This window comes from Ischnura elegans, chromosome 2 (genome assembly GCF_921293095.1).
Source record: "Ischnura elegans chromosome 2, ioIscEleg1.1, whole genome shotgun sequence".
NCBI lineage: Eukaryota > Metazoa > Arthropoda > Insecta > Odonata > Coenagrionidae > Ischnura > Ischnura elegans.
In genome coordinates, this window is record NC_060247.1 from 101,984,433 (window position 1) to 102,010,975 (window position 26,543).

At 36.6% G+C, this 26,543-nt stretch overlaps 1 protein-coding gene across 1 annotated transcript; it reads left to right on the forward strand.

Annotated features, from left to right (window-relative positions):
- Positions 1–209: 209 nt before the first annotated feature.
- LOC124154260 (prolyl endopeptidase) lies at positions 210–24,879 on the forward strand. The gene is made up of 15 exons (XM_046527868.1): positions 210–379; positions 472–573; positions 712–935; positions 1,142–1,338; positions 2,464–2,546; positions 4,916–5,058; positions 6,625–6,793; positions 9,798–9,998; positions 12,738–12,923; positions 13,544–13,657; positions 13,900–14,048; positions 18,546–18,758; positions 19,962–20,112; positions 20,213–20,392; positions 24,024–24,879. Exons 2-15 carry the CDS (start codon positions 508–510, stop codon positions 24,087–24,089), a joined length of 2,142 nt encoding a protein of 713 aa, XP_046383824.1. The 5' UTR covers positions 210–379; positions 472–507; the 3' UTR covers positions 24,090–24,879.
- Positions 24,880–26,543: the final 1,664 nt, after the last annotated feature.

Sequence of the window (26,543 nt, forward strand, 5' to 3'; positions counted from 1 at the left end):
TTCTGTCTGAATAAAATCTTAATGACATTTGTAAACCAATAAAAGAAGGTAAATCATAGTTTAAAAATGTAATTATAATCTTTTATAGCTAGTTTACTATCTAAAAGATTGTATAAATAAGATATTTGAAAAGAAATGGTTTAAACTTGACGCCTCGACAATCGATCATGAGATATGTATTGTCGATCTATCGAAAAGTACCGCAACAATGGGCTCACTTCCGGTTTCAAATGTGTTGGGGCGAGTACGGTCATCCCGACTATTTGCAAAGCTTGTACATAATTGGAGTTTAAGATCATTATCAAGGACATTTGTCTCAAGGAAGTCAGACACATTTGGAGCATTATTTTCTATTTTCAATCATTCAAGAAAACTTACAGTAAGGCGTCTTTTTAACTTTTATGTATTTGGAGGCGGTGACAATCAAAACAAATAACAACCATTCTCACACAGCTGTTGTTTTTGTCTTAGGCTTGCCTTAGATCCCACGTTAACTTCTCTACTAGAATGACGTTTGATTATCCCATTGCTAGGAAAGATGAATCAGTTGCCGATGATTACCATGGCACAAAGGTTAGTGCAGTATTGTATATATGACACATTTACCTATTTGTTCCCAATTTGTTGTCAGCACTGATTTATCGGATTAAAGGCTCATTTTTCTCGTGAAACGTTAATTTCAAGTCGAATCATTTCATACCTCTGTTTCAGATCGCTGATCCATATAGATGGCTAGAAGACCCAGATTCACCTGAGACCCAGAAATTTGTGGAAAAGCAAAATTTGATTACTCAGCCGTACCTAGAAAGCTGTCCTGTTCGCGATGATATTCGTAACAGGCTTCGGCAACTTTGGAATTATCCGAAATATTCCTGCCCGTATCGCCACGGTGATAAATATTTCTTCTTTAAAAACACTGGATTGCAGAATCAAAGGTTTGTTTTTTCTGTCGGTATGTAAAAGAAGCCCCATACTTTTGCACTGTTTGCTTTTTTATTTTTAATCGTAAAGGGAAACTCTCCGTATGAGGGTGTTTCATTAAATGTTTTTGTTCTTGATGATTGAGGCAATGGCAGGTATGTGTTTGAAATGGCTTCTCAGGAAAGCACTATTACATACTTGCGTTTTTTTCGTTTATCAGTGTGCTCTATGTCCAAGATTCTTTCGACCAGCCTGAGGAAGAGGCTCGTGTTTTTTTGGATGCCAACTCTCTTTCCGAAGATGGAACTGTAGCTCTCTCAAGAACTCGTTTTTCTGAAGATGGAAGTATTCTCGCTTACGGACTGAGCCGATCAGGTTCTGACTGGGTCACAATCCATTTTCGTGACATTGAAACTGGTGTGTTAACATTTTAATTCCTCTCTCTGTTATCTCATAATTAATATCTGGTAGAACTAGCAGGACCTAATGCCTGGGTATGCTTTTAAATTATCCAGCTCCAAAATTACGCTGCATAATCTGATATGTATGTGGGATATGCCCAATTATATTTTGCTAACATTAGGTAATTTTAAAATTCCTAGGAGAGTATTTATCAAGTGTGTCTTATCTTCCCTGATCCTTGGAATCGGTTAAACTTTCTTTAAAATCTATGAATTTTTAAAATTAGATTATATCCCTAAATTTTATTTGTTAAAGGGGGGAAATTTTTTTCTTCTATTTTATTGTAATTGATGTTTGCTTAGTGTGAGGTTCAAAAACTTATTAAATGAAACCCATGGTTCCTAAATGATAAACCTAATTCTTAGTCACACTTAGTGCTTACATTGGAACATCATCTATTATTGAGGCACCATATGTAGCTCTCAGACATTAGTTCGTTATTTTTTAAATTTTCAGTACATTTTCTAATAATATGTACTGTAGTTAACGAAATTTTCTGACAATGTGTAGTACATATTTATTATTGGATTTGGAGTGCCATTCATTTTGCAAATAGAGAAAGTAGGAGAAAAGCAGTCATGTATCATCCTCCAGTGTGCAAAATTTGCAATACATCATTCGCTTTATTAAAAATAAATGTAGTAAGAAAGAGAGAGAGATTTTTATTGCTTATATTTGGTATAATTATTATGTTCGAGGTTACATAGAATTGGTAATTTTCTCAACTTTAATGCAAGTTACAATTAACTATTCACGTATTTACAATAATAAAAGTTCATTTTATTAATAATTCATCACATTACTCTCAAATAAAACTCTCCTCTAAATTCAGGAAATACCTATGATTGCATTACCCTACTGTGACCTTGCCCAACTCTGTGCTTATTTTTTTGGCGTATGATTTTCCCTTAGTTCAGCTCTTCGATATATGGTGGCTTAGCTAGCTTTTAGGTATTGAATTTAGCAATAGTTACTCAGAATCAATCATAATTTGAGTTCAATATGCTTGCACGATTAATTTTGTTTTATTTTTCTATGTATATTATTTGAGTTAATAAAACAAAATATTATACATTCTAGGAAAAGACTATCCAGAAGTTTTAGAAAAAGTCAAGTTTTCGCAGATTACATGGACTCATGATCACAAAGGAATATTCTATGGTGTGAGTATGCCAAAAGGATGAGTCAGTAAAAATTATGTGCAAATATGTCCCAAGACCTTCCTTCTCCTTCTTTGTCCCTCCCCGTTTTTGTTTAATTTTACTGGCAAGTTGGCTTTACCAGATGATAGACGGTATCACCTCACTCAGAAATGTGTGCACTCGAACTTGAAGCTTATTAGCAAAATACCTTAACACCTTCAAAGCAGAATTGCTACATGCATTCCTGGTTCACACTGCTGTGGGATGCACTGGTGGGTCATATAACGGTTCATCTTCTAGCCCCTGCTTAGAGGTGGCGCCTGACTCACAAAGATAGACCAAAGGGAGTCCCAACATTCTTGAATTACTGTACACATTGGGAGGGCCTCACAATATGGGCCCTCTATTCTAGTCCCCTATTTCAGTAGGCCAGAAAGGTGGCTGCCCAATGTTCTTCCACTTCCCCTCTGCCCAATCCCCTCAACAGGTGGCCACTGACAAGGGGAGACCACGTACCTTGCTCCGCCTTTTTCAATGCCATATTTTTTATGGCATTCGGAATGGCTAATACATATCTGAACTGATAGTGGATCCATGATTAGGTCAACAGTTAACAGTGAAGTGCTAATCTCAATCTATTATGGTGAACTGATTTGTGAACTGATCCGTCACCTACACCGAACACGCCAAGAGGAAGACCGTGACTGCCATGGACGTCGTGTACGCCCTCAAGCGCCAGGGAGAGCCATTGTTATTCGATGATGCTGCAGCTGCCAGATGTAATGGGCTGCTGCCGCGATGGAAATCTAACCACCGAATCCGTACAGGGTGCGTCCCTGGCGCTTGAGGGTGTACACGACGTCCATGGCGGTCACGGTCCTCCTCTTGGCGTGTTCGGTGTAGGTGACGGATCAGAATCTATTATGGTGAATTCTATTCCCACGTTATTTATAGCATCCTTTTTTGGGCCCTTTTCCCTGTGCTCATGTTGTTTTTAAAATACAAAAGAAGATAGTGAGACTGATGTGTAGTGCACCCCTTAGAGCTCCATGTCGCCCTCTTTTCAAGAAACTCTCCATTCTCCCAAATCCATGTGTTTACATGTTGAGTGCAATCATCTGTGCTAAATGCAATTTTGGTTTGTATGCTACCAACGATAGTATTCACGACCACTACACCAGGCCACCTGCCGATGGAAGTGGGCAGAGGAGAAGTGGAAGAACATTGGGCAGCCACCTTTCTGGCCAACTGAAATTGGGGACAAAACTAGGGACCCATATTGTGAGGCCATCCCAATGTGTACAGTAATTCGAGAATTTTGGGACTCCGCGTTGCTTATTTCTGGTCTTGTGCTACATGGGTTTGTAGCCAGTGTTGGGCAAAGCTACCTGGGAACCTATGGTGGTGCCAATCCAATTTTTTCCGATTTAGCCATCAAATTCCATTCTGAAGTGACATCAGGGGGTGGAGTCTTATAAAACACTGAACTAATGTGTTTTGTACGAAATTCCTCTTATCTCAAGTGGTGGTCTAAGTTGTGGATGATTGACCATTTTGCATGGTGCAATCCAGTTTGGGGAGAGAGTGATCAACTGGTGGGTCACGCTCGATCTTGTGTTGAATAACTTTCATCCTCGGTGGCATGACCCTTTGGTAGGTCACATTTCTGGTTGCACTACATATGTACTATGCATCCATAACTTTTTTGTCTAGAAAGGCTCTTTTCTCAAAATTTCATCAGCCGTAAAATGAAGAAAAATATTGAATTTGCTATTGCCCTGGGTGTAAGTGAGGGTGTGAACTCCCATTCACGCCACAGCAAATGTGTTAAGGCTATGTGTAGATGACTATGACTGAAGGCTATGACTGCATCAAAATTTTAAGCTGTTTAATCTTAATTTTAAAAATGAATAATGAACCAAGATGAAAATATCTGACCAACCAAATGCTGTTGTAACCAAGAACTCCGTTCTGCAATTTGCTCTTCCTGTTGGGAAGTTGTTTCTAGATATCAAAATAAAAATTTACTTCAAGAATGTAATGTAAAATTCCAAAAAAAGTTATATTCAAAGACAATTTTTGTGTGTTGAAGATGAGCTATAATACTATGATTATGATACACCTTTTTAAATGATAGGTACTAAGTTGATAAAATTGACCTCGTCTAAAGGTAACCTTAAATCTTTCCAACTCTAAAAATTTTGTGTTATTTTGTTTTCAGAATAAACAAAGTATCAAACTTGAGGTCACATATTTTTGTGTGTGTAAATAATAGTTGAAAAATGTGTGTAGTTTTAATCCAATTTGAATTTTAATTTGATATCAATCAATATAAAGTTATTGCATTGTCGATAAAATTTATCACTCCAATGTATATTTCACAATTGCAGAGGTACCCAGATCAACTCGGAAAGACTGATGGGTCTGAAACCCTGAGTAATCAGCATCAGAAGCTCTATTATCACCGTGTGGGAACTCCTCAGTCTGAGGATGTATTGGTCGTTGAATTTCCTGAAGAACCCCTTTGGCGAATGTAAGTTAATATTTTTAGCTTTGCCTCAAACATCAGTGTTTTCTTTGAATAGCTAATATGAGCTCTCAATTCTCAGCAGATTTTATTTGTGCACTGTATTAGGACTTAGCATTGTGTTCCTCTATCATCATATCTGATTTATTATTATCATAACTTATTTGGTGATCGAAAAATCTCTTGAATTTTGACCATTGTTAGGACTAATACCCTTTGGTTAGACCTTGAACAGGTCACATTTTAATTTTTTTAACAGTTATGTGAGCAGTTTCATTTATTTCAATGACTTTTGACATCTTGTATTACCTGATTACTGTAGACTCTCATTATTACAAAGTTCATGGGACTGAAAACCGGAGGTTCGTAAAACTAAATGCCATTGCTTATTCGTGAAACTTCATAACAAAGTTCATTTTGTAACTGCTGAGACCGGGACTGACATTCGTAATTTCATAGTAATGAAAATTAGGTGTTAACGTTTATTTTACTATAGAATGGATAGGCCTTTTTGTCAGGACCAACGATTTGCTTCGTAATAACGTTGCTTGTATTAACGAGAGTCTAATGTATTAATGAGGCAGTTTTGACAAAACAGTATTCAGTTACAGCAGGATTCATCATTTTGTGTTTATCATTAGAATGATCAAAGCAGCATAAGGGTCAAACTTGAATAGGGCATATGTATGGTAAAGTGCATGCTATGATATTTTTGGCACAATTAATAATATGAATGAACTGTAAGATCTAAAATACAGTATAAAAGACAAGAAAGGTCAATTGATGTCTTGCAGTCATTGTAGGTAAAATCTGGTTTGCTCTGGAAGCATCACCCTCACCTGGGCTGGGAGTTATCCCACTTCTCTCTGAATATTGTTGGAATTGTTATGGTGACAGCTGCTTTCTTTATTTTCCTTTTGAAATATTTTCTCTCTACATCAATGTTTTTGGCTTCTTCCAAGGTCACCTTGCGGGCACGTGGCCAAAAGCTACAAATCAGCCCTCACGTTATTGGTGCACAAGTTAATTGCTTCGGCTCAAAGGCAGCACATTTGTGACTATCACAACATGAGTATAAGAGCTAGGAAAAAAGTTCTAATGTGAAGTTAATCCTTGGGCTTCCTCTGATGCACTTCTGAAAAGATCTTGTTCTGGAATTTATTCCACATTTAAGTTTCACCATTAACATGTTCCCTGCCGTGGAATTTTATACGAATTCGCCCATTGCGCCGACGTGTTATTCTATTTTCTTTTGTTTTAACACTTGGATCCTTTCTATTTGAGTTTTTGTGTGCATTCGTCTACGCATGCCGCGTCGGTCACGTTGTATACGCATCGCCGAAGTAGCTGTGACCGACGGTGTGCTATGAGTGGCCATAAGAAAGGCTCATTCTTCGCTCATAATGACCGAAGCGGCGTGAAGATGAAGTACATGTTTCAGTCATTATGACCGAAGCGACGCTGAACGTGTTAATAATATTTTGCCAATTCTGATGGTGAAATAATGGAAATTGGAAAATTTGAGGATGCCATATAATTTGTGTCTTCATAATTTAATTCTTGCTTTTACAGAGGAGCTGAAGTTAGTGACTGTGGAAACTACTTAATTGTCACACCCCAGAGAGACTGCAGGGATAACCTTATATTCTTTTGTGACCTTCGTGAGGCCTTCCCGGATGGTGTTGTGAATGGAAAAGTTCAGCTCACCCAAATTGTCCACAAACTAGAGGCTGATTATGAGGTTAGTTGAATCTCTAGTTGTGGTTCTGATCAGTATAATTTTTTTCAACCTTGAATGGTCCATTCAGTTCGGGAAGAGTGAGAAATATAAGCCATCTCCAAGTTACAAATGAACCAACTTGGTTGGAGGAAGGAAATGCTGGGCATTAAAACTTCATTCCAAGAAACAGTACACCTGAAAATGGCTAATACCAGTGCATCTAATCACTGTGATAATCTAAATTTCTCTTGATTCATTGTATCTAGTTTCAAGTAAATGGATCAAGAGTCTTGACCTATTTATTTGAGACTCAGGAAACAATAATGTTGGCTCACCTTCATACACACCCATGGCATTCATGAGCACTGTTTATTTTTTGCATTCTTCAGCTTATGGTCGGGTTCTTTAGCTGCAGAATTAGCAATGGTGGCATTATTTTTGGGTCAAAGTAACAACTTCTTGCTGCTCGAGTTCATGATGCCTTATTCTTGATATGACTGTAATGTGCTGTTAAAGGGGTGAAACTAAGAGAGGAAGAAAATTTGGGAAGTTAGATCCACTGTGCCAAAACAGCTGTGAAAAAAATTTGAATACAGACTGGTAAAGTTATAAATCTTGAGCCGAGGTGAATGTAAGTTACAGGTTGGACTCCCCTCCCCATCTGTTTCACCACTGTGACAATGGTCACATTCAGGGGTAATGAGTACTAAGTGCTCTCCCACAACAGCGGTACAATATCACCATGCGACTTCTATGCAGCAGCTCAATGTGACAGGGTTCCCACTCAACCGTGAAAACCTTAAAACCGTGAATAAGCCGTGAATTTCGCCATTAAACCTTAAAAATATCTCAATCTTGATAATGATACTACGATTGACAGGTCAAATTCGATACATTAATCATGTTTCAAGGTCAGACACGCGCAGACTCTTGGTCTACGCATTTATCTACACACGAATATTCGAAGTGGAGTAATTGGTCCTGAAATATATGACGACACATGACCGATATTTTCCATTTTAATGGCGGAAGTCTGTAATTTTGTCTTAGCATTTCAATTTCAGTGATAGCTTGGGATGGACTTGTATTCGAAAAAGGACGAATGAAATGACTTGCATTTCTAATAGAATGAACCATTTACGAGAACTATCTGATTTGTAACTCGAAGTTCGGTTCCCACACAAAATGAGGGCACATGCCATATGCTTCGAAATATGAGTTTGCCATTGGAATTTTACTTAAGGAAATATTTCTACGGCTAATAGGCTTTCAATTTATGGCAATAGCTCTCAATACACTGCGCTCACCTTGTTTGAGTTCGTGTGAATAATAAAGTGAAAGTGAAAATAACGTTTTTCAGCAGGTATTTATTTTGTCTTTATATATTTCAAACCAAGTGTATTAAAATTATATAAAATTGATTTATTACATTCTATAAACAATTTTAATAAAATATTTTCCGCGATCTCAGAAAGATAGGGTAAGGGGCATTTGGTTACTGTGCGGTAATAGCAACGTGCACAAAAAACAATCTCTCGGCGAGGAATTAAAAAAAGACTTCCGGTGTCCAGGCGGAAGAAGGTCCTAAGGGAATTCGTATATTAAAGGAGGCCATGGTATTCGGCGTCCGTGCAAGAGCCCGGTTGGGTTGGACCTTTAGTCGGCCCTGAATTTTGCAAACGATAGGTCACGCCATAATAGATATCACTTTTCATTGCTGCGTTTACATTCACGGCGTCTGTCGCGTACATTAATTTTTAGTTAATATACGGCTGGTGACTGTCTTAATGTTGGCTTATTATCGGACCGTGAATTTGACGACATTGAGACCGTGAAAACCTGAAAAAAAAACGTGAAAACCTGGAAAAAACTGTGAATTTCATTATTTAGGTGGAGTGGGAACCCTGTGTGAGCACTCAGCCATTCCTCAGAGCTGTCATATCAGCCGTTACTTGCTTGAGCTCTTGCTGCTGATTGGTAGGAGCTCAATTATTAGTTTTAGGTTTTCAATAGTGTGTAGATAATTCAATAGCATCTATGTATGTCTAATCAACTTTTTCCATTCAGAGAGGCTAGGAATATGCTACATAGCTCTGAGCACTCTCTCCCGTTGAATACGCTCAATGCGACAAAGTGCTTTGTTACTCTTTTAATACAATGCCATGGCACTCTATGCCATTGCCTTGCTTGACTATCAGCATGCTAAAAATACTTGTCTTATTATCATGATGGCCCTGATTTAAAGGCAGTGATAATTAAAAATTTTTGGAATGTCAAAACTTGAAATAATTAAAATATGCATTGCGTTCATGCATGAAGTTTGGTAGCTACACATTACCATGAAGCTGTCATCGGTTGATTGAGTTATGCCTCCCTGTCTTTATACTCTTTCTTGGTATTGATTTTATCCTTCCAGGTATGTCATGAAATCAAGTTAGAGAAGGACCGGTGTGGGGTAATAAAGCTGTGAAGTAATGCACCTGTCTATTTGCTAATTATTTGCTAGACTCTAAACACGTGTGATTTTTATGTCAAGGTTCTTCACAAATAATTTAAAGGGGTAAAGGTGGACTTTTTGGAGCCGTTTGTAATTTTTATAAAATGCTAAAACAAAAATGCATGTGTCATGGTCGTTAAAACTTTTTCGGCTATATTGCCACATAAATGTTTGGTTGACCCCTACATTTTCCGACCGGTGCTGGTCGCTTAATCAAGGGAAAAGTTGTTATTAATTTTTTTTACCCTTCCTACTCCTCAACTGTCATTTCTTATTATGTAGCTTCGAGCAGGACACATTAGCTCTTTGTCCATGAGAAAGTTGATCCTTTTACCCCTCACCCAATTACTAGCTAAACTCTACCTCCAAAAATAAGCAAATTGTGTAAATTAGCTCGCATTGTGTGTAGCTTCACCTTGAAAATTACAAAGTTTGTTGAAATTCGGGTCGGTTGGTAATAAAAATCTGTGGAATAAACAAATATTTTACTATCATTGTTTTACCTAATCAATTATTGTTTTTTTTCAGTACATAACCAATGATGGATCAGTTTGTGTATTCCGCACAAATAAGGGTGCACCAAACTACCGTCTTGTGCAGATAGACCTTACTAACCCCTCACCTGACAACTGGGTCACTCTCCTTGCTGAACACCCCCATGATGTCCTGGATTGGGCCGCCCCTGTCAACCAGACAAACTTAGTTGTGTGCTATGTTCACGATGTCAAGGTGGGTATGTTTTTGGTTCATGGCATATTGCATTTGCATCAATATCTGCATCTCTGTCTTTCTCATATGTATCATCAGTGGTCTACAGAAGGGGCTATTGTGTCAAAACTAGGGAAGGGATTTTCTAATTAGTTGAATCACTGAACACCTCAAATAATGAGGTTTTTACACTATTCGATGTTCGATGACACAAGGTTATCAAATATTCAAATTCCAAATACACTGCACAGATCTTCCATGATTCAATTTAAATCCATTGACAATCGTTGGGTCATACGTGAAGGTTTGTATATTTGTTTGGTTCAATTCTTTAATAATATTTTTACAAAAACTAGTAATAGGAAATAAGGATTAAAATACTCATAATCCAGATGACTCCACGAGAACAACACTAAGAAGAATGTATGTTTACCTTTATACAGTGGAACCTCGATAAAACGACACCCCACGGTGCACCAATAAACACTCGCTATAGCGAATTGTCGCTTTACCGGAGGTGGTGCAAATAATAGCCAATATACCTCATTTTACTCCTTTATTTTTATTTTCTCGCTTAGACGTGTTTGGTGTTTTTTTGGCCATGGTGTGTTCCATCAAATGCTTTCTATTCATGCAACTCATGGACGTGCGGGCATGCTGACGACTGCTTTCTGCCGCTCGAGGAACAAAAGAAGATCAAGCATTCGCGAATGCTAATACCACAATATTTTCACCAAAATTAACTACTTATTTATCGAACGACAGTTTACCACTTAAATTTGAGACTGAGCACTCCATTAACTTCATTTCTAACAGATCGCTAGCAATTACAGAGATTAAGGAGTCTTGGTGTAAGTTTTTCCGACGGTGAAACCCTTGCTATGGCGAGAGCCAACACCAAAAGGGCCTCGTAAAAACGAAATTTTTAACATGCTTATTATATGATCAATTGACGGTGCATCGGCTATCTCTGGTAATAGCGGGGGTCTCGTTATAGCCCGTACTCGCTTTAACGAGGTTCCACTGTATGCACCCGAGAAGGCTTTTCCTTTTCTAACTCCGTTTTGCATGATCAAATTTACGTTTTAAATATTCTAATTTTAAAGTTACTGTCATCTTGATATTTTATTTTAGGTTTTCAAAGAATGCAGTAAAGCAATACTAATAATGTAACCTTCAATATGAATTTAAGAAAGAATTAAAGCATTGCGGTACTTAATGCGTGCAAGTTTGATGTAATCATGGGTGATAGTTGCGTCAGGATTTGGGAGCCATATTGAAGTAGAATGACTTGCAAAGCATTCCGCATTTTTAATTTTCATTTGTATTTGAAATTGGTGGAAAAATGCATATTCATTAATGCAGTGTTCAATATTCCATTGAGGTATTTGGATAAAAATTAAGTATTCGTATAAGATATTCAAGAAAAATGTTTTTCCACCCATCTCGAGTCTATGTTGGAAGACCCATCTCTACTCTAAACGCACACCAGATAAAATTGAAATTTTGGGGGTTGCCACTTTGTGCAAAAGTATTAGTTATATTTTCCTATATAACATAGAGACCATTTCCTAAATAACATAGATAAGATAACAAAGAGGAGGAGCTTTAGGTGGTCGCAAGGGTCATAGGACCAGAATTGAGCCACCATCAAATAAAAAAAATTTGTGCCAATAAGAATAAGATAAAGAAAATAATAATGCATTAAATAATACGTGAGTGTTTTAAAGAAATAACATCAAAGTCAATGTTCAATTATTTCTTGTGAGAAAAGCCATTATATTTACCTACTTCAACAAATTGAAATACAAATTTGCTGGAGGGCCTATTTTACACGCTTTTGGTATGTTGCAATACAGTGGCAGATCCAGAGAGGAGTTTTGAGGGGGCTGTAGCCCCTTCCCTTTTGGGTATCCAGTTTACACTAGATAGAATGGTAATTTTGTTTGGGCCTCCACCACTGCTGGGAGTTGACCCCCCTTTGTGTCTCTCTCCTGGATCTGCCACTGTTCTTCATTATTAAAATATGTGGTAGCAGGTGATTACAAGGTAATGTGTGGGGCTTATACTCATTTTTTGTAATATCCGTTTTTGCGGAGGGAAATTTTCTTTCTACATATACAAGTAGAAATAATGAAAGGTTATATGAAAAAATTCTATGTAAAGAAGTTTATTATTGTTAATGGTGTAGTAGGGCATTAGGGGGAGGTGAAACAGCTGAGGTGATTTGGTCCACTTCCTGGGATGGTTTGGAATTGGGCAGCAAAGAACCTTATGCTCCAGCAAATTTGGTACTAATACATGGGCATGATGATGTCACAAAATTTTCAAGTGGCCATTGACTTTTCCACTGTTTTTATTTATGAGTAACTGAATATTTTTTTGTTGTGAATCTATTGTCATACATGCCTGCTGAAGCCATGAATTGAATTGCTAGTTGGGGATGAATGAAATGCATCTTGAATTTCAGTACACTGCCAATGTGAAGCTATTACTGAAATGGAATGATTGATTGAAAGGAATAAAATGCCCTTGCATTATCTATAAACTTATTATTCATGTCACCACTTTGGCCTCTTGCCCAATTTGTAAGACCAGTTTTGGCCTGATGTACATATAAAGGCTTAAATGCATTCTTCCCTTTTCACGTTGTACTGATTTGCCCTATTATTTGTGTTAATCCACTTGTTATCCTGAATTCATTTTACATGCATTATTTTTAATTATATTTATTTATTTTATTTCTGTTTATATTTCCAGAGTGTGCTTCAGCTGCGAGAGTTAAGTAATGGAGAACTTATTAGGGATCTACCATTGGATGTGGGGACGGTAACTGGTTATTCTGGAAAGAGAAAGCACACTGAAATTTTCTACCAGTTTACCTCATTTTTAACTCCAGGAATCATTTACCGCTGTGATCTCTCTAAGAGTAATCCCGAGCCAGAGGTAAATTTAATTCAAATCACTTCAAGGTTCAAAATTTTTATTTCTTTATGTGATGTCTTTTGCCGGCCTCGGTGGCGGCGGGGTTAAGTCCTCGCCTGCCAAACCGGTGGTTGCCGGTTGGAGTCCCACCTGAGTAAGTTACCCATATCCAGGGCATGGTTGTTTGTGTATGTTAAACTGTTAATCATGTTAATAACCCTGATGTAAAAGGCCGTATAGAGCTGTTTTCGGTGGTATGGAAATAAATAAATAAATTAATTAATGATCTGAATAAAATTAATCCTTGAAGTACATATTAATTTGGTATCATGGGTGGGCCAGTTGCTATTTTTGATGATTCCGGTTTGCTTTGTGGCATAGGCTCTTGGTTCCTGTATGTACTTAGTCCCTGTACTCATTACACTGTGGAAAATGTGCTCAAGAATTTTTTCATATAGGGTGTGGTGCATATTTATTTAGGGCTTTGATTCCGATTCTGGTTCAAAGTTCAGAGAGTGGTAGATATTATTCAAAAGGTTTGCTTTAATTCATCTCTGCATTTGCTAATGGAAACATTCTCTTGCGGTCTGTGGAATTTATTCTATGGTGATGATTGTTGACTCTTAGCATTTCCATTTTAGGTGTACAGAGAAACCAAGCTAGAAGAATTTGATCCAACTCAGTATATGACTGAACAAGTATTCTATTCTAGTAAGGATGGCACTCGTGTCCCCATGTTCATTGTCCACAAGAAAGTAAGTGACATTTGAGAGTGAATGTCGCCATTAAAGGCAACCATTAAACATTTATACTTTTTTTCTTTTGTTCTACCTATAAAATTACTTCCACTTAATGTTTCTATTATTGAAGTTCTTCTTGATAAAATGAAATCGAATTGACAATTATGTTCTGTCAGCGAACATTGATCTTCTAGTTTTTATTGGTTGATTTTTTAAATTTATTCCTGTCCAGTTATGTTTGAAATTTATTTTTTTAGGGATTAGCCAAGGACGGAACCAATCCATGCCTCCTTTATGGGTATGGTGGGTTCAATGTTAGTATTCAACCAACTTTCAGTGTAACTCGACTTGTCTTCATCCAGCATTTTGGAGGTGTCCTGGCCATACCTAATATTAGAGGAGGAGGGTATGTTGAACCTGTCAAAAATATTCCAGTGATAATCAGTTCTAAAAGTTTAGTACAGTAAAACCTCTACGTAGTGAACCTCTTTACATCATAAACCTCCGTACATCATACCATCCATACGGTCCCGTCTGGTTTACATGTAAATTTATAGGCAAACCTCTATGTAGTGAACCTCTTTATATCGTAAAACCTCCACTTATTATACCAAGGAGATACCCCCGAGACGGCCTAACTACCTCCGCAAATCATACCGAGACAACAAGAGACCATTAATGCAGCCGTGATTACCTACATTGAATGACATTTTCAGCAATGAATGTTTCACTCTTTTTTTTCTTACATACCTTTAATATGCTGTAATTTTCACGTTAATCATTAGTTGTGGCCATTTTGTTCAATATGAGACCATACCTAACAGTAAATGAGAGAAAAGGTATCCAACTATCCTAATCATTTTAAGTGACTGTTGAATTGAGAGAGATCACATAATTTTCTCCCGAATCATAGTAAAAATCATGCGATAGCACTCGCTTTCTGTAATTATTTAATAATAAATATATTTTCACTGATGCATGCATGTTTGTTTAAACACATAATATAATGGTTTAAAAGACAGTACATAGTGCCTTTCATTTCCAAAGTATATGAAAATATCGTGCCTATCACTAAAACCTCTCTATAGTGAACCTCCATACATCAAATTGCCCAAATTTTGGTCCCCTCCATTACGATGTAAAGAGGTTTTACTGTATCTAGTAGAGACCTGCAACCTTGTCTGAAGCTGTAAGGGAACCTTAGCTGGTAGAGCACAAGCCTAACAGAAATCAGGCCTGGTTGGAGGTCTCTGGTACCTAGGGATACCTTCCATTTCCATTTTGGTGTAAGTGGTATCATTTTATTTTGACTGAGATAATACCACTAGTGCACAAACGCTCAACGATCGCCCACCAAATCAAATCCGCTCATCTAGTGGCCCAACAATATGAATGCACTCAGCTGGGAGTAGCCGAAGCGCAAACACTCATCTCCGAAGCTTTTGAGAATTGGAGGTGAGCGTTTATGCTCCGGCTGCTACCAGCTGAGCACATTCTTATTGTGAAGTCCGTATGATACTTTCCAATTTATTGGCCAATAAATCGCCGTGCAATATTGCTTAAAACATTGGGCGTTACGAACCGTATGACATGTATCAATGTTCACACCAATATTTGCCATAGGAGTGTTCTAATGTCCCGATAGAGAACGCCATTGTATTTCTATGATTTTATGTTTTATATGCATTCATGTGATTTGTATGCTTTAATCAACAGTGAAACAACTTCTTTCGTCCTCATTTTAGAAATTTCAAGCGAATTCTTTGAACAAAACCATTGTTTTACAGCCAAATCCAATGTTTTGAAAATAGCTTCTTGTTTTGGCCACTAGCAGTCAAGACAACTGACTTCTGTTTGGAGATTGGCTGCGAGAAAATAGGACCTGTTTTAAATTCCAAATTGGGAAAGAAATTGTGTCCAATATTGCGAAAAGGATATTGGACTAGAAATTGGTGTGTGTCAGTTGGACCACAATCCAATATTCAATGGATTGGCCAATAAATTGGGAAGTATCATATGGGCTTTAGGCTACTAGATGTGCGGATTTGATTTGGTGGGCGATTGTTAAGTTTGTGTGCAGTAAAGGCATTGTAATGAAACTTTATAATGATAAGGAGATAGAAAATTTTTAATAAGCACTAAAATCATTATGACAATAGAGTATGTGCACATTTTTGGGAAGTGATCTTAAAAAAGAATTTACACCTCAATTAGGCTAAATTCCGAGTCTGAGAATAGAGAGGTACTTTTTAAGCGAGATATTAATTATTAAAATTTGCAAAATTAATGATGCGCTGAAACACCAGTCGGCCATATTCTCAAGGCTGTGACGTCATTTTGTTCGACGTGTTCTCAGGCATTCCTTGTTCTTTAGAATGAGCCCCTCTACAGCATATACTGAGTTTGGAAAGAAGCCATGGAATGCCTTATGAACTAGATTTAAAGTGTGTACATGCCATCATCTACATCTTTTAATTCATTTGTTTCTCGGTTACGCTGACGACAAGACTCTATCAACTTTTCTACCTCGAACTACCTAATCGTATTTCTTGCTCCTCGATTCTCGCATTTGCATTCGTTTGCAGATTTATAGTGACATTAAAATTAAGAGACACTTAAACAGTGATGATCCTTGAAAATAGTAGGACTTAATTCGTGAAAACTAAGTCACTAATTATGTAGTAACTAACTTAGTAACTGTACCCGTACTACTAACTAAAAAACGGAAAATTAATTTTCGATAAAAAGTTATAGTTTGAATATTCAAAATGTTTGTAATTTAATTCCAAACACAGTGATGCTAATATTTTCCAAATCGGATGTGAAATAAGCTCATTATTACGTATCACAAGTCGGGACTACTTTTTGGAAATGCACCGCGCGCAGGGATTCCTCGCTTAATGGATAGTCATAACCGGTCATAACAAGACTCTTGTACCTTGAAAACCAATAAACTTATGCTGTGAAGAAATGTAAAATGAGCCAATTACTAATTTGTGCTAACAAATGCTTCGAGAAGCATATTGAAACCGAATGAATGAAAAGTAATCGTCTGATCTAACTATCAAACATTTGATTTCCAGCCCGAGAGATTTCCGTCATTCATCCGTACCAAGTTTTCAATAACCAATTTTTAGATATACCTCACAAATGCTATTCATAAACCTCAACCAAGCAAATGTACATCTGACTGACATATCTATGTTAGCGAACTGAAAATAACTTGTAGAAACATTGAGATAATCAGAACTCCGCTTTTGAATACATTAATTCTACGAAAGAACAAATACGTTGACTAAAAGTGCGTTTTTTTAAGAAATTTAGATCAGATTACTGCTTAAACTGGACCAAAATGTAACTTCAGTTATTTGTGCTTACATTTAAAACCTTAAATAGCCCAGAAGAAGAAGAACCCAGCTCAGTAACAGCAATTTAATAATTAACTATGGATATTCATCCAGTCACCACGGGCCATAACTGAATATGAAAAATTTTTTTTCGCAAGTCAGTAGGTTAAATAATAATAGAATAGTAAATAGTTAAATAGATAAATTAAATTATGATCGGTATTTGAAATGATAATAATAAAAATATCGATAGTTATCTACCTACCGGCACTTTTACTTCCGTAAACCTTCGAATCGTGCTAACAAACTTTTGGCTGATTACCTACTGTAAACAATCTTACTTAATTCAATTACGTTAGACCTAATTTCCGATGAGGTTTCCCGTCGATTACTCTTTATTATGAATGAGACAAGACAACAAAAAAGCTCCATTTCAACATTAAAACTTCGTGCCGAGGCATGTAGGTATAGTCCAACATAATCAGCACGGTCAATCATTGAAGCATCCAACTTCGGGATATTATTTGAAGGAACCCTCACGAAACCTGATTCCATGATAAGCACTTAAACGTATTTCCCTTTACACAGATCAGATCCACCAACTTTTGCCAATGCACACGTAGTTTATAATATCATAAACACGATCATAACACGATAAACACCTTGCACGCTGATGAGATAGAACAGAATGACGTCACATACCGAGGAGCCAATAGATGAGCGTTTTCGTCTGCCTAATATCGTTGCGAAAACAATGCATACTAAATAGTAATTATTAAACAAACTAAGCAACAATTAATGCTGTTAATCGAAAGTAATGATATTTACGATACACTTTATCGAATAAACTGCATTTCAATCGTATTCCTCCCGAGTGCACATACTCTATTTTCCATGAACTGTTCATATTCCTCTTTGAAGTAGATGTTAAAAAAGAATATTTCACTATAAATATTTCAAGGAAGCATGTACTCTGAAAGCATTATATTAATTCTCATTATTTTGAACCTATTTTACCCATAGACTTGTTATTGTCCTTGTGTATATCATGAGGTTTATTAGTGATTGAATATTCTGTGTAAAATTTGAAAAAATAATGTTGAAAATAAGAGGCCTAAACCATCCTTAATTCTTTTCCATTGATTAAAGAGAGCTAATTATGAACACTGTATCTAAGAGAATGAAGTCAAGGTTTTTGAAGACATTGCCTCTCCATTATGGACATTGAAGGAACTTAGGGCCTATTTCTCATGTATGTGAATGGTCCCCATGCTAAGTGTAAGGGCCAAGGTCAATTGGCAATTTAATGTGGGCTTTAACATGATCAGAGATTGTCCACTAATGTTGAAGATGTCATTTTGGCTCATATTCTGATTTCTACTCCAATTCAGTTTTTCTTTTATAAATAAATTACATGTCATTTCTTTACTTTGATTGATACTTTTCAGGCTCCTTATAAGTCATTGGTATTTATGACTTGATTGTTAAGATGTTTATTTGGTATTTATGACGTGATTTTAATGAGACGTACAAACATCTTTGGTCTCCTTTTTCAGTGAATATGGAGAAGCTTGGCATAATGCTGGTCGGTTGTTAAACAAGCAGAACGTCTTTGATGACTTCCAGTGTGCTGGTGAATACCTCATTAACGCAGGCTATGTCAAGAGGGAGAAATTAATCATTCAAGGTGGCTCAAATGGAGGGTTGCTTGTTGCTGCTTGTACTAATCAGAGACCCGACCTTTTTGGTGCTGCAGTTGTACAAGTTGGGTTAGTATGCTACAAAGTGAATTCATTGTAAATTTATTTGCATATTTGTGCTTCAGAGAGAATAATTTGGTGATTGAAGTTGTCAAGGTTTAAATATTCATTATGATATAGAACCTTTACTGATTTTGATCCTGTCCGAGGACTGTTGCCTATATTTTGTTTAATTTCAGCTACTGAATAATCTTTCTTTTGGGTAATAAAAATGGAAGGTGGTCAGTTTTGCCTTTTATTGACATTTGGTAATTTTGGTGATCAATGATGCACATTAGATGACTGATGATGCCATCGAACATATTGCAAATTATTAATAAAAATTACAGTGGCCACACATTAAGCCCTGGGTACAGGTAAGGATATCTAGGGCTCTAGCTACATATAGAGGCACTTAATAAATATTAAATTAATGCAACGAAATTAGTGCCTATTGTTTACATAGTACTATTATGCAGTCATGACATCATTAGCATTGGGTGAAAGTTTCTGAATGTAAATTTTAATCTCCTTTTCATCTTACATATGCATAGTTTTTCATTTAACATAAAGTTAAATAACAATTGCTATTCCTACTATTGTGATTCTCAAATTTTACATACCTTAAGTTTTGTTTAAAAATAGTTAAACTGCAATTCATATTGGATTATCTTCAAATGCATGTGTTAATAACTTAAGTGTATCAGTTCAGGTGAAGTTGTCTCGGGTATTCTACCTGATAAGTTTATCAGACATAGCTGGCATTATGGTGGAGTTAACTCTAGGAATGTCGGCAATGCCTGATCAGATTACCTTTTGGTATTCTCAAGAAGACTTCACCCGAATCAAATGCATTAAGTCTTTGATTCATCAGTGATTCCCAAGATTATTTATATACTCCCAAGAGTATTCCGTTGGTTCTGTGTTGTTTAGGGTAAATATGTTAAATACGGAGGGCTAATAGTGCAATCATAAGCCGTGGTAATGTAGTATTTCAGCCACTTAGTTTTAGAGAGTGCAATTGAAAAACACTTGGATTTGAAAATATTGGAAGATCTGACTCCCGGAAATAAGGATGTGTTCTCGATATGTATCCTAAAAAAATCCTAGATTCATCCATCCCTATTATTTCCTTACGGACCTATGCCTCAGTAACGTCAGTTTTTGTATGAATGGTCATGAAGTAGAGCTTAATTCTGTTGTCCGTTAATGTATGCATCTATTTATTTGCAGAGTCCTTGACATGCTACGATTCCACAAATTTACCATTGGCTATGCCTGGGTATCAGATTATGGAAGTTCAGATACAGAAGAACATTTCCAAAGTCTTCTCAAGTATTCCCCCCTTCACAACGTGAAAGTGCCTGTAGGAGATGGTGTCCAGGTGAGATCAACAGTGGATTGAGTTATTGTAATTTGCATAGATATTCGATAAGCTTTTATTCTCATTGATTCAATTTTATTATCTGTTGGCATTTCTCCAGTATCCTGCCACTTTATTGCTGACTGCTGATCATGATGATCGAGTTGTCCCTCTGCATTCCCTCAAATTTATTGCTGCCCTCCAAGAGACCTTCCGAGGCTGTGCTAAACAGAAAAATCCCTTAATGGTTAGGGTGGAAACAAAAGCAGGACATGGATGTGGAAAGCCTACTGCTAAATTGGTGAGTTAAAACAGTTTTTTTGTTGAGCTGCAATTAATGACGTGTATTGTTGCATATTTGCTATTTTATTCAAGTCATATTTATTTCCTTGAAATCTATATATGCATCTACATTTATATAATATCCCGCAAGCCGCCTAAAAGGCATGTGGCAGGGGGTGTTAGGACACTAGCCGTTTACTCATAAAAATGAAGTTCTCTAATTACGTTAGGACTAGCATTTATTGAAGTCCTATATGGTTTGGAGGAAAAATGAATTACCATATCTATCTGTTCAGCAAAACATCTCTCTTAATTTATCGCTTCTATCGGACCAGGAAATATAGAGGAGCTCTAATATTATCTTCTCTGTGTCGCTCTTAAAGATATCTTTTCTCAATTGTTCAAGCAATACCGTATATCTCCGAATATAGTCCCCCCCCGAATATAGTCCCCCCCCCAATTTTGAGACCTCAGTTTTGGGAAAAATTTTAAAATGTAAAGGAAGGCAATTTTTCTGTGGTTAGCAAGTTAAGATTCTAGATTCGATAAAAACTATTATTTTCTGTGAAGATTAAGAACAAATCTGTTCACATATTTTCCATCACAACAAAATAACTATACCTAAAACATGTTGAGATCCATTGCATGTATCAGTAATTTATAGTTCCTTAACCAGATGTAATGAAGAAATGAGAAATTTTTTTAAGTATCCAAGGCTATAGTATTTTTTAAACCTTCACAAATTATTAATATTTTTGATTTCCATATGACTACAGACAATGTCAATATATAAGCTTTAACTTAAAGCCCATAAACAGTATTGCATTTGGCCCTGAAACTTCCTTAGATCCAGTGTAACACACCCATCAAGTCATCACAAATCCAAGTGACCTGAAGAATTTAGGAAATCTAAATAAAATTGTGTTAAATAAATTATAAATATTATAAAAATATTGCTATCAAATGCCTGCTAAGCAAAACAATTAAACTACAGGACTTACAAATATCAAAGTAATAAAATTAAGAAATAAACTTTTTCCAACAAACATTAAAACTGAAAAAAAAAATTATATCAATGTTCAATGCCTCGTCGCGAATCATTGCATAAGTTACACAAAGAGCTTCTGCTCTGCATTTGCGCACAAATTCGACGATATTTTCCTCTAATTCTTTGAATCTGCCGCATCGAGACCCCCGAAATGACTTCCGCGATGTATTAGCGCTTTGCTAGCGCTGTAAATACTATGATTTACGGCGTATTCTGCAACGGCTATTTTTAAATTGGCATCGAAACTCCGTCTTTGAAGGCCTCTAATCTGCGGCAGGATTGATCCTCATCTTTCTACTTGATCCATCACCTCACTGTTGAACGTAAAATTATTTTTAATAAAGAAAATATCGCGGAAATAATTGCGAAACGTTATGCGACGTAATTTATCGATCCTATTTACCCTGACGAATTGAAGATATTCCTCAATGAATTGATTACACTTTCGATGCTGAGTCGCTGTATTTCGATCAAATGCAGTAATGCCGGCGCTTCTGGTTTAAAGTCGTCGATTATTGCGCCTTTTCAGAAACAAATGCATCACCTATTGCGCATTCTTGTCCTGCGAAGGCGGTAAAGACAGTGGTTGTAAACACGAACCGCACGGGCACATGGACGTATAGTAGCTACGGACGCAATGAAATGCTAAATCGTCACGAAAGGTTCACTTTATCTGTTTATTTTTCGCAATTATTTAAATCGTGCAGTTATTAAATGAGCGACGGGTACATATACTATTGATTCAATTCTAGTGTTCGATTAATGTAGTGATAGTGTGTGTTTAGTTTTCATTTTAATTATTTACTGTTTTGCGTCATTAAGTGATCAGTGTCGATTGAATTATTCTAACAATACTTTTACAAGAAAAATTAGCGGCTACCCGATGGATTCCGTGAAAACGCATATTCGATATGCTATTTGAATCGGAATAATCGTATCTGTACAACATTTGTGGTAAAAATTGTCTTAATTTCCGGTAAAACGTGGCAGTATTTACTAATATCTCCGATTATAATCCTCATAAATATACTCAAATAGAAAGACTACGAGAACATTAGCCATTATGCCGTTATTTATTACTTTATGGTCACCTTTAGTATGCTAAATTGGATTACACTCGATTATAGTCCCCCCCCCTTACTTTTCCGCGGCCATTTTTGGAAAAAAAGGGGGGACTATATTCGGAGATATACGGTATAAGCCTAGTGAGCAGCCTCCGAGTCTCCAGTGGCTCCCAGCCTGATTCGTTTAACATCTGGGTGATGCTGTCTTTACACACTTAGCAGTTTCTGACGAACCTTGCAGCCTTCCTTTGTACTTTATTCATTTTGTAGATTAAGTCTTTCTGAACCAGATCCCATATGCTTGCTGCATATTCAGATAGTGACTTCTTGAATATTATCTCTTAGTAAGGTGTGATCTGTGGAGCTAACTCCTTGAGGACACACATGGGTATTCCATCCGGTCCCGGAGATATACTATTCTTTATTAATTGTAGATGTTTAGTTATCTCATCACGTTGTGTAGAGATTCCTTCCATCGATTCGTCAGTGTATGGGACGTCTAAATTAGGTAAATTATGGTGTGGGTTTATTTTAATTAATGTATATTTTTTTAATGTTCTTTTGATTGAGCTTTCCATTTTTTCCAAAAATCCATCGTAAAACTGGTGGGTCCTGACAATTTAAGTGGATATTATGAAAATGAAAAAGCAGGAGCAATTTCCACAATTTTATGAAAATGAAAAAGCAGGAGCAATTTCCACAATGAAAATGAAATTGTGGAAATTGCTCCTGCTTTTTCATTTTCATCATGTCACGTTTCCACTCCATCTCGCCTGAAACCTCAGACTATAAGTGGATATTTTTGGACCACTACTTATCTATCCTCTTGGTTCAAGACTTTTTGAGGTTTTTCTTCTTTTCATTGTCTATTAAACTATCTACCGATTCGATCGATAGATTTTTCTTCCTCGTAGGAAAATCTACTAGAATTGGTAGAATATTAATTGCGTATGCTTGGTTTCGCTAATAGTAGGGCTCACCCGCCTTTGTGACGGTGCGGGACTCCTCGTCCCCTCCCTTCCTCCCCCATCCTTTCCCTGTAGGTATCGTCAGGCTCTCATCGCGGCGATGCCTCCATTCCTTTTTCCTTTCTGTCCTCCCCCTTCTGGGTGCAGAGGTGAAAAGCTGGCGCTTATAGACCCTGCCCTGGGAGTGTAACCCGCAAGCCCGCCCTAAGGGTTTCGTTCCATATGTCTATTAAACTATCAGTTTACTAATATGCCTGAAATTAGTTAAAAAATTTGACTCTACTTTCCCAATTCAGAATAAAATGGGTAAGCTAAATGGTGATATCAACTGCATTGTAAGTGGACGAGTCATTACTTAATTATGCTGCCTCTTACTGTTGAGTGGCAAAGCATGTGGTAGGTGGACAGTTCTGACTCCAAAAAGAACTGATGGTAATTCAGGATGCTGAAAATTTTATTGCTAGATGATTCTAGGAGACAAAGCCCATTCTTTTTATTGCTTGCTCTTTAGCAAAAGGTTTGAAAAAGGTAAAAAGTAATTTTAATTTTCCCGTTCTTTTTTGATTACAGATTGAAGAAGGTACAGACATTCTGTGTTTCTTGGTGCAGTCCCTCTCCCTGGAATTCAAGAAGTGACAAAAGAATACCGATTGGATCTCTAGTTCTCATAACCAATTGACCACTTGTATTCTTGTTTTGGGTTGGACACTTAATATGTTTAAGATTTAATGGCATCCCCGTTTATTTGATTCAAATTGAATTTTTAACCTAAATATATAAATTTGGTTTTGCTTGAACCTAATTTTAGGCAGAAGAAGTATTAAATGAAATTTGCTCAAGGTAGCCTGTATGATGCAGAAAGCAAAAGTATGTACATTTGAATTTTTCCTCTTATGTTCACGCATTTTGCTGTGTAAGTAATATTGTAATCTAAGTTGCTCTTTTTAATCAAATGTTTAACCTTACGTTGAGAGTTGTGAATGAAAAAAGTAGGTTTTCACATTCCATTCTTGAACATCCAGAAGTTGCCATAACCTTAAAATATTAATTAAGAGTTTTTCTCTTACGCTGTTCAAAGTTTTTGTTTTTGTAAGCATCAAGAATACAGAAAGCACCGGAGTATTGTAATTATTGTAATGACAGTGAAGGTTGCCCCAAAATCATGGCTAATCTTTGGATAAATATGAATTGTGCTTAATTCTATTTCCTTGAAAATTATTTTTTATGTTTCACCTTGCTTTTTATTGGAAAGGTGGACAGTTGAGTTTCGTATATTATTATGAATGAAGTGTAATTGAAGATGATCTCTCCAGTTTTAAAATGAAATTCAAATTTTTATGGCCATAATTAGTATTTAGTATTGCATTTTATTATCAAAGCCTTTTGTAATTGTACCTGTTTTCATAAAATGTGATTATCTACGCAATGAGATGGTGAATTTGTGGCTATCTTGTCGAATGGCTCATGTGAAGTCCTCTAGGTTTTCCTGCTGTATTAGTGAATGCACAATTGATGAGGTTTTGTCTGGAGGATTTCTTTTAAGAGAACTCATACCTTCCTCCTTTATTCATATTTCTTTTATAATAGATTTCATCTGTTAAACTTTAGGTAAATATCCTGATTTAACTGAAACAATACATTTTCAGAGCGTAGGGAGCAGTCAACATTTACTCATACCATTTATATATTTCTCCAGGCAGACTGGCCCAGTAGTTGTTTTTTTTTTTTTTTTTTTTTTTTTGAATTCTCCTATCCTGATCGCTACACTCCGAGTAAGCCTATTTGCATGCTATGGGCTGTATTCTGGAATTATGCTCTAGTATTTAAAATTAATTTGGGCCAAAAATTAGAAAAATATGTCTGAGAAAATATTAAAATTATAAAATTATCAGAGGTAGAGGCTATGTTGACCGCATCTAATTCACCTACGTACGCTGAATATTTCAAGATGACAGCATAAGTTTTAAGCAAGTAATCCATCCTAAGATAAAACTGTTTGAGCAGGAGGTATGCAAGTTCAGAGTGTTTCAAGTGGAATTATGGAAGGAGGTGGGACTGCTGGGTCATGCTGGTCAAGTTTTATAACTCCATTACTTGAAATTTAAAAGGTTGAATATTTTGTTAGTATCTTCTCCAGTATGTTTTATGTTCAAAGTTTTCCTTATCAATCAATATTTGTCTAAAATTTTCAGTTAAGTTTCGCATTTCACTTTGGTCATTTCTCATTTGCTGACTCTTCCCTGGTTACCATCCTGGGATTTTCAACTGGGGTGACATTCCAGTTTCTTCTGAGTTAGAATCCGTGAGGCATGATGGTTAAGAGGAGCATCTCAATGGTTTATTTCAGTACTCTTTTTTGAGGGTGGTAGCCAGATTTAATGAGGTACTTTGTTTTTCTTCAGTATAATTGATGTTTCCCTGAATAGTGAAGGGAGAAACATATCTTCTTGCTCTGTCTCTTTTCATCGGCAAAATCGTGGGCTTATCATTTGGTAAGGCTGCTGAGGTTTCATTGGCTGACCAACTGTTGGAGTCTGCTGTGGACTTGAACGATCTCATAGGCTCCTCTGCAGTGAAGATGACAGTCAACCCATGTATGATCATTTTTTGCTTTTTTTAGGGGATTAGTGATGAAATTAATCAGCAAAATCTATTTTTAGGGGTGGGTATGGGTGATGTATTTGGCCATGCTTATGGATTGTAGCATCAAAAGCTGGTGGTCTGATCCAGTAGAAAGTTAACGAAGACTTCAATGGTATCATTGCAGTGCCTCTTTCATTTTTCCTTCTCTTCTTCCTCCCTTCTCCTGGAATCCGAAAATAAGTTACGAACTTATGAGCTTGGCCCCTGAAGTGTATCTTTGTGGGACCTCCCAGAGTTCAGTGTCCGTGTTGCCATACTCAGGGAAAATATCCATTTGTTTACTGCCCACATTTTGAAAGCTGATTAGTAGGACTTTGATGGCCTAATTTTGGTGACTTTGTTCCTTACTGGGAGGAAGCCTATATTTTCAAAACATAGTGTACTTTGGAAACTTGGACGGGAAAGCACCAATTGCATTTTCAGGTACATATATGAGCAGTAAAAGTT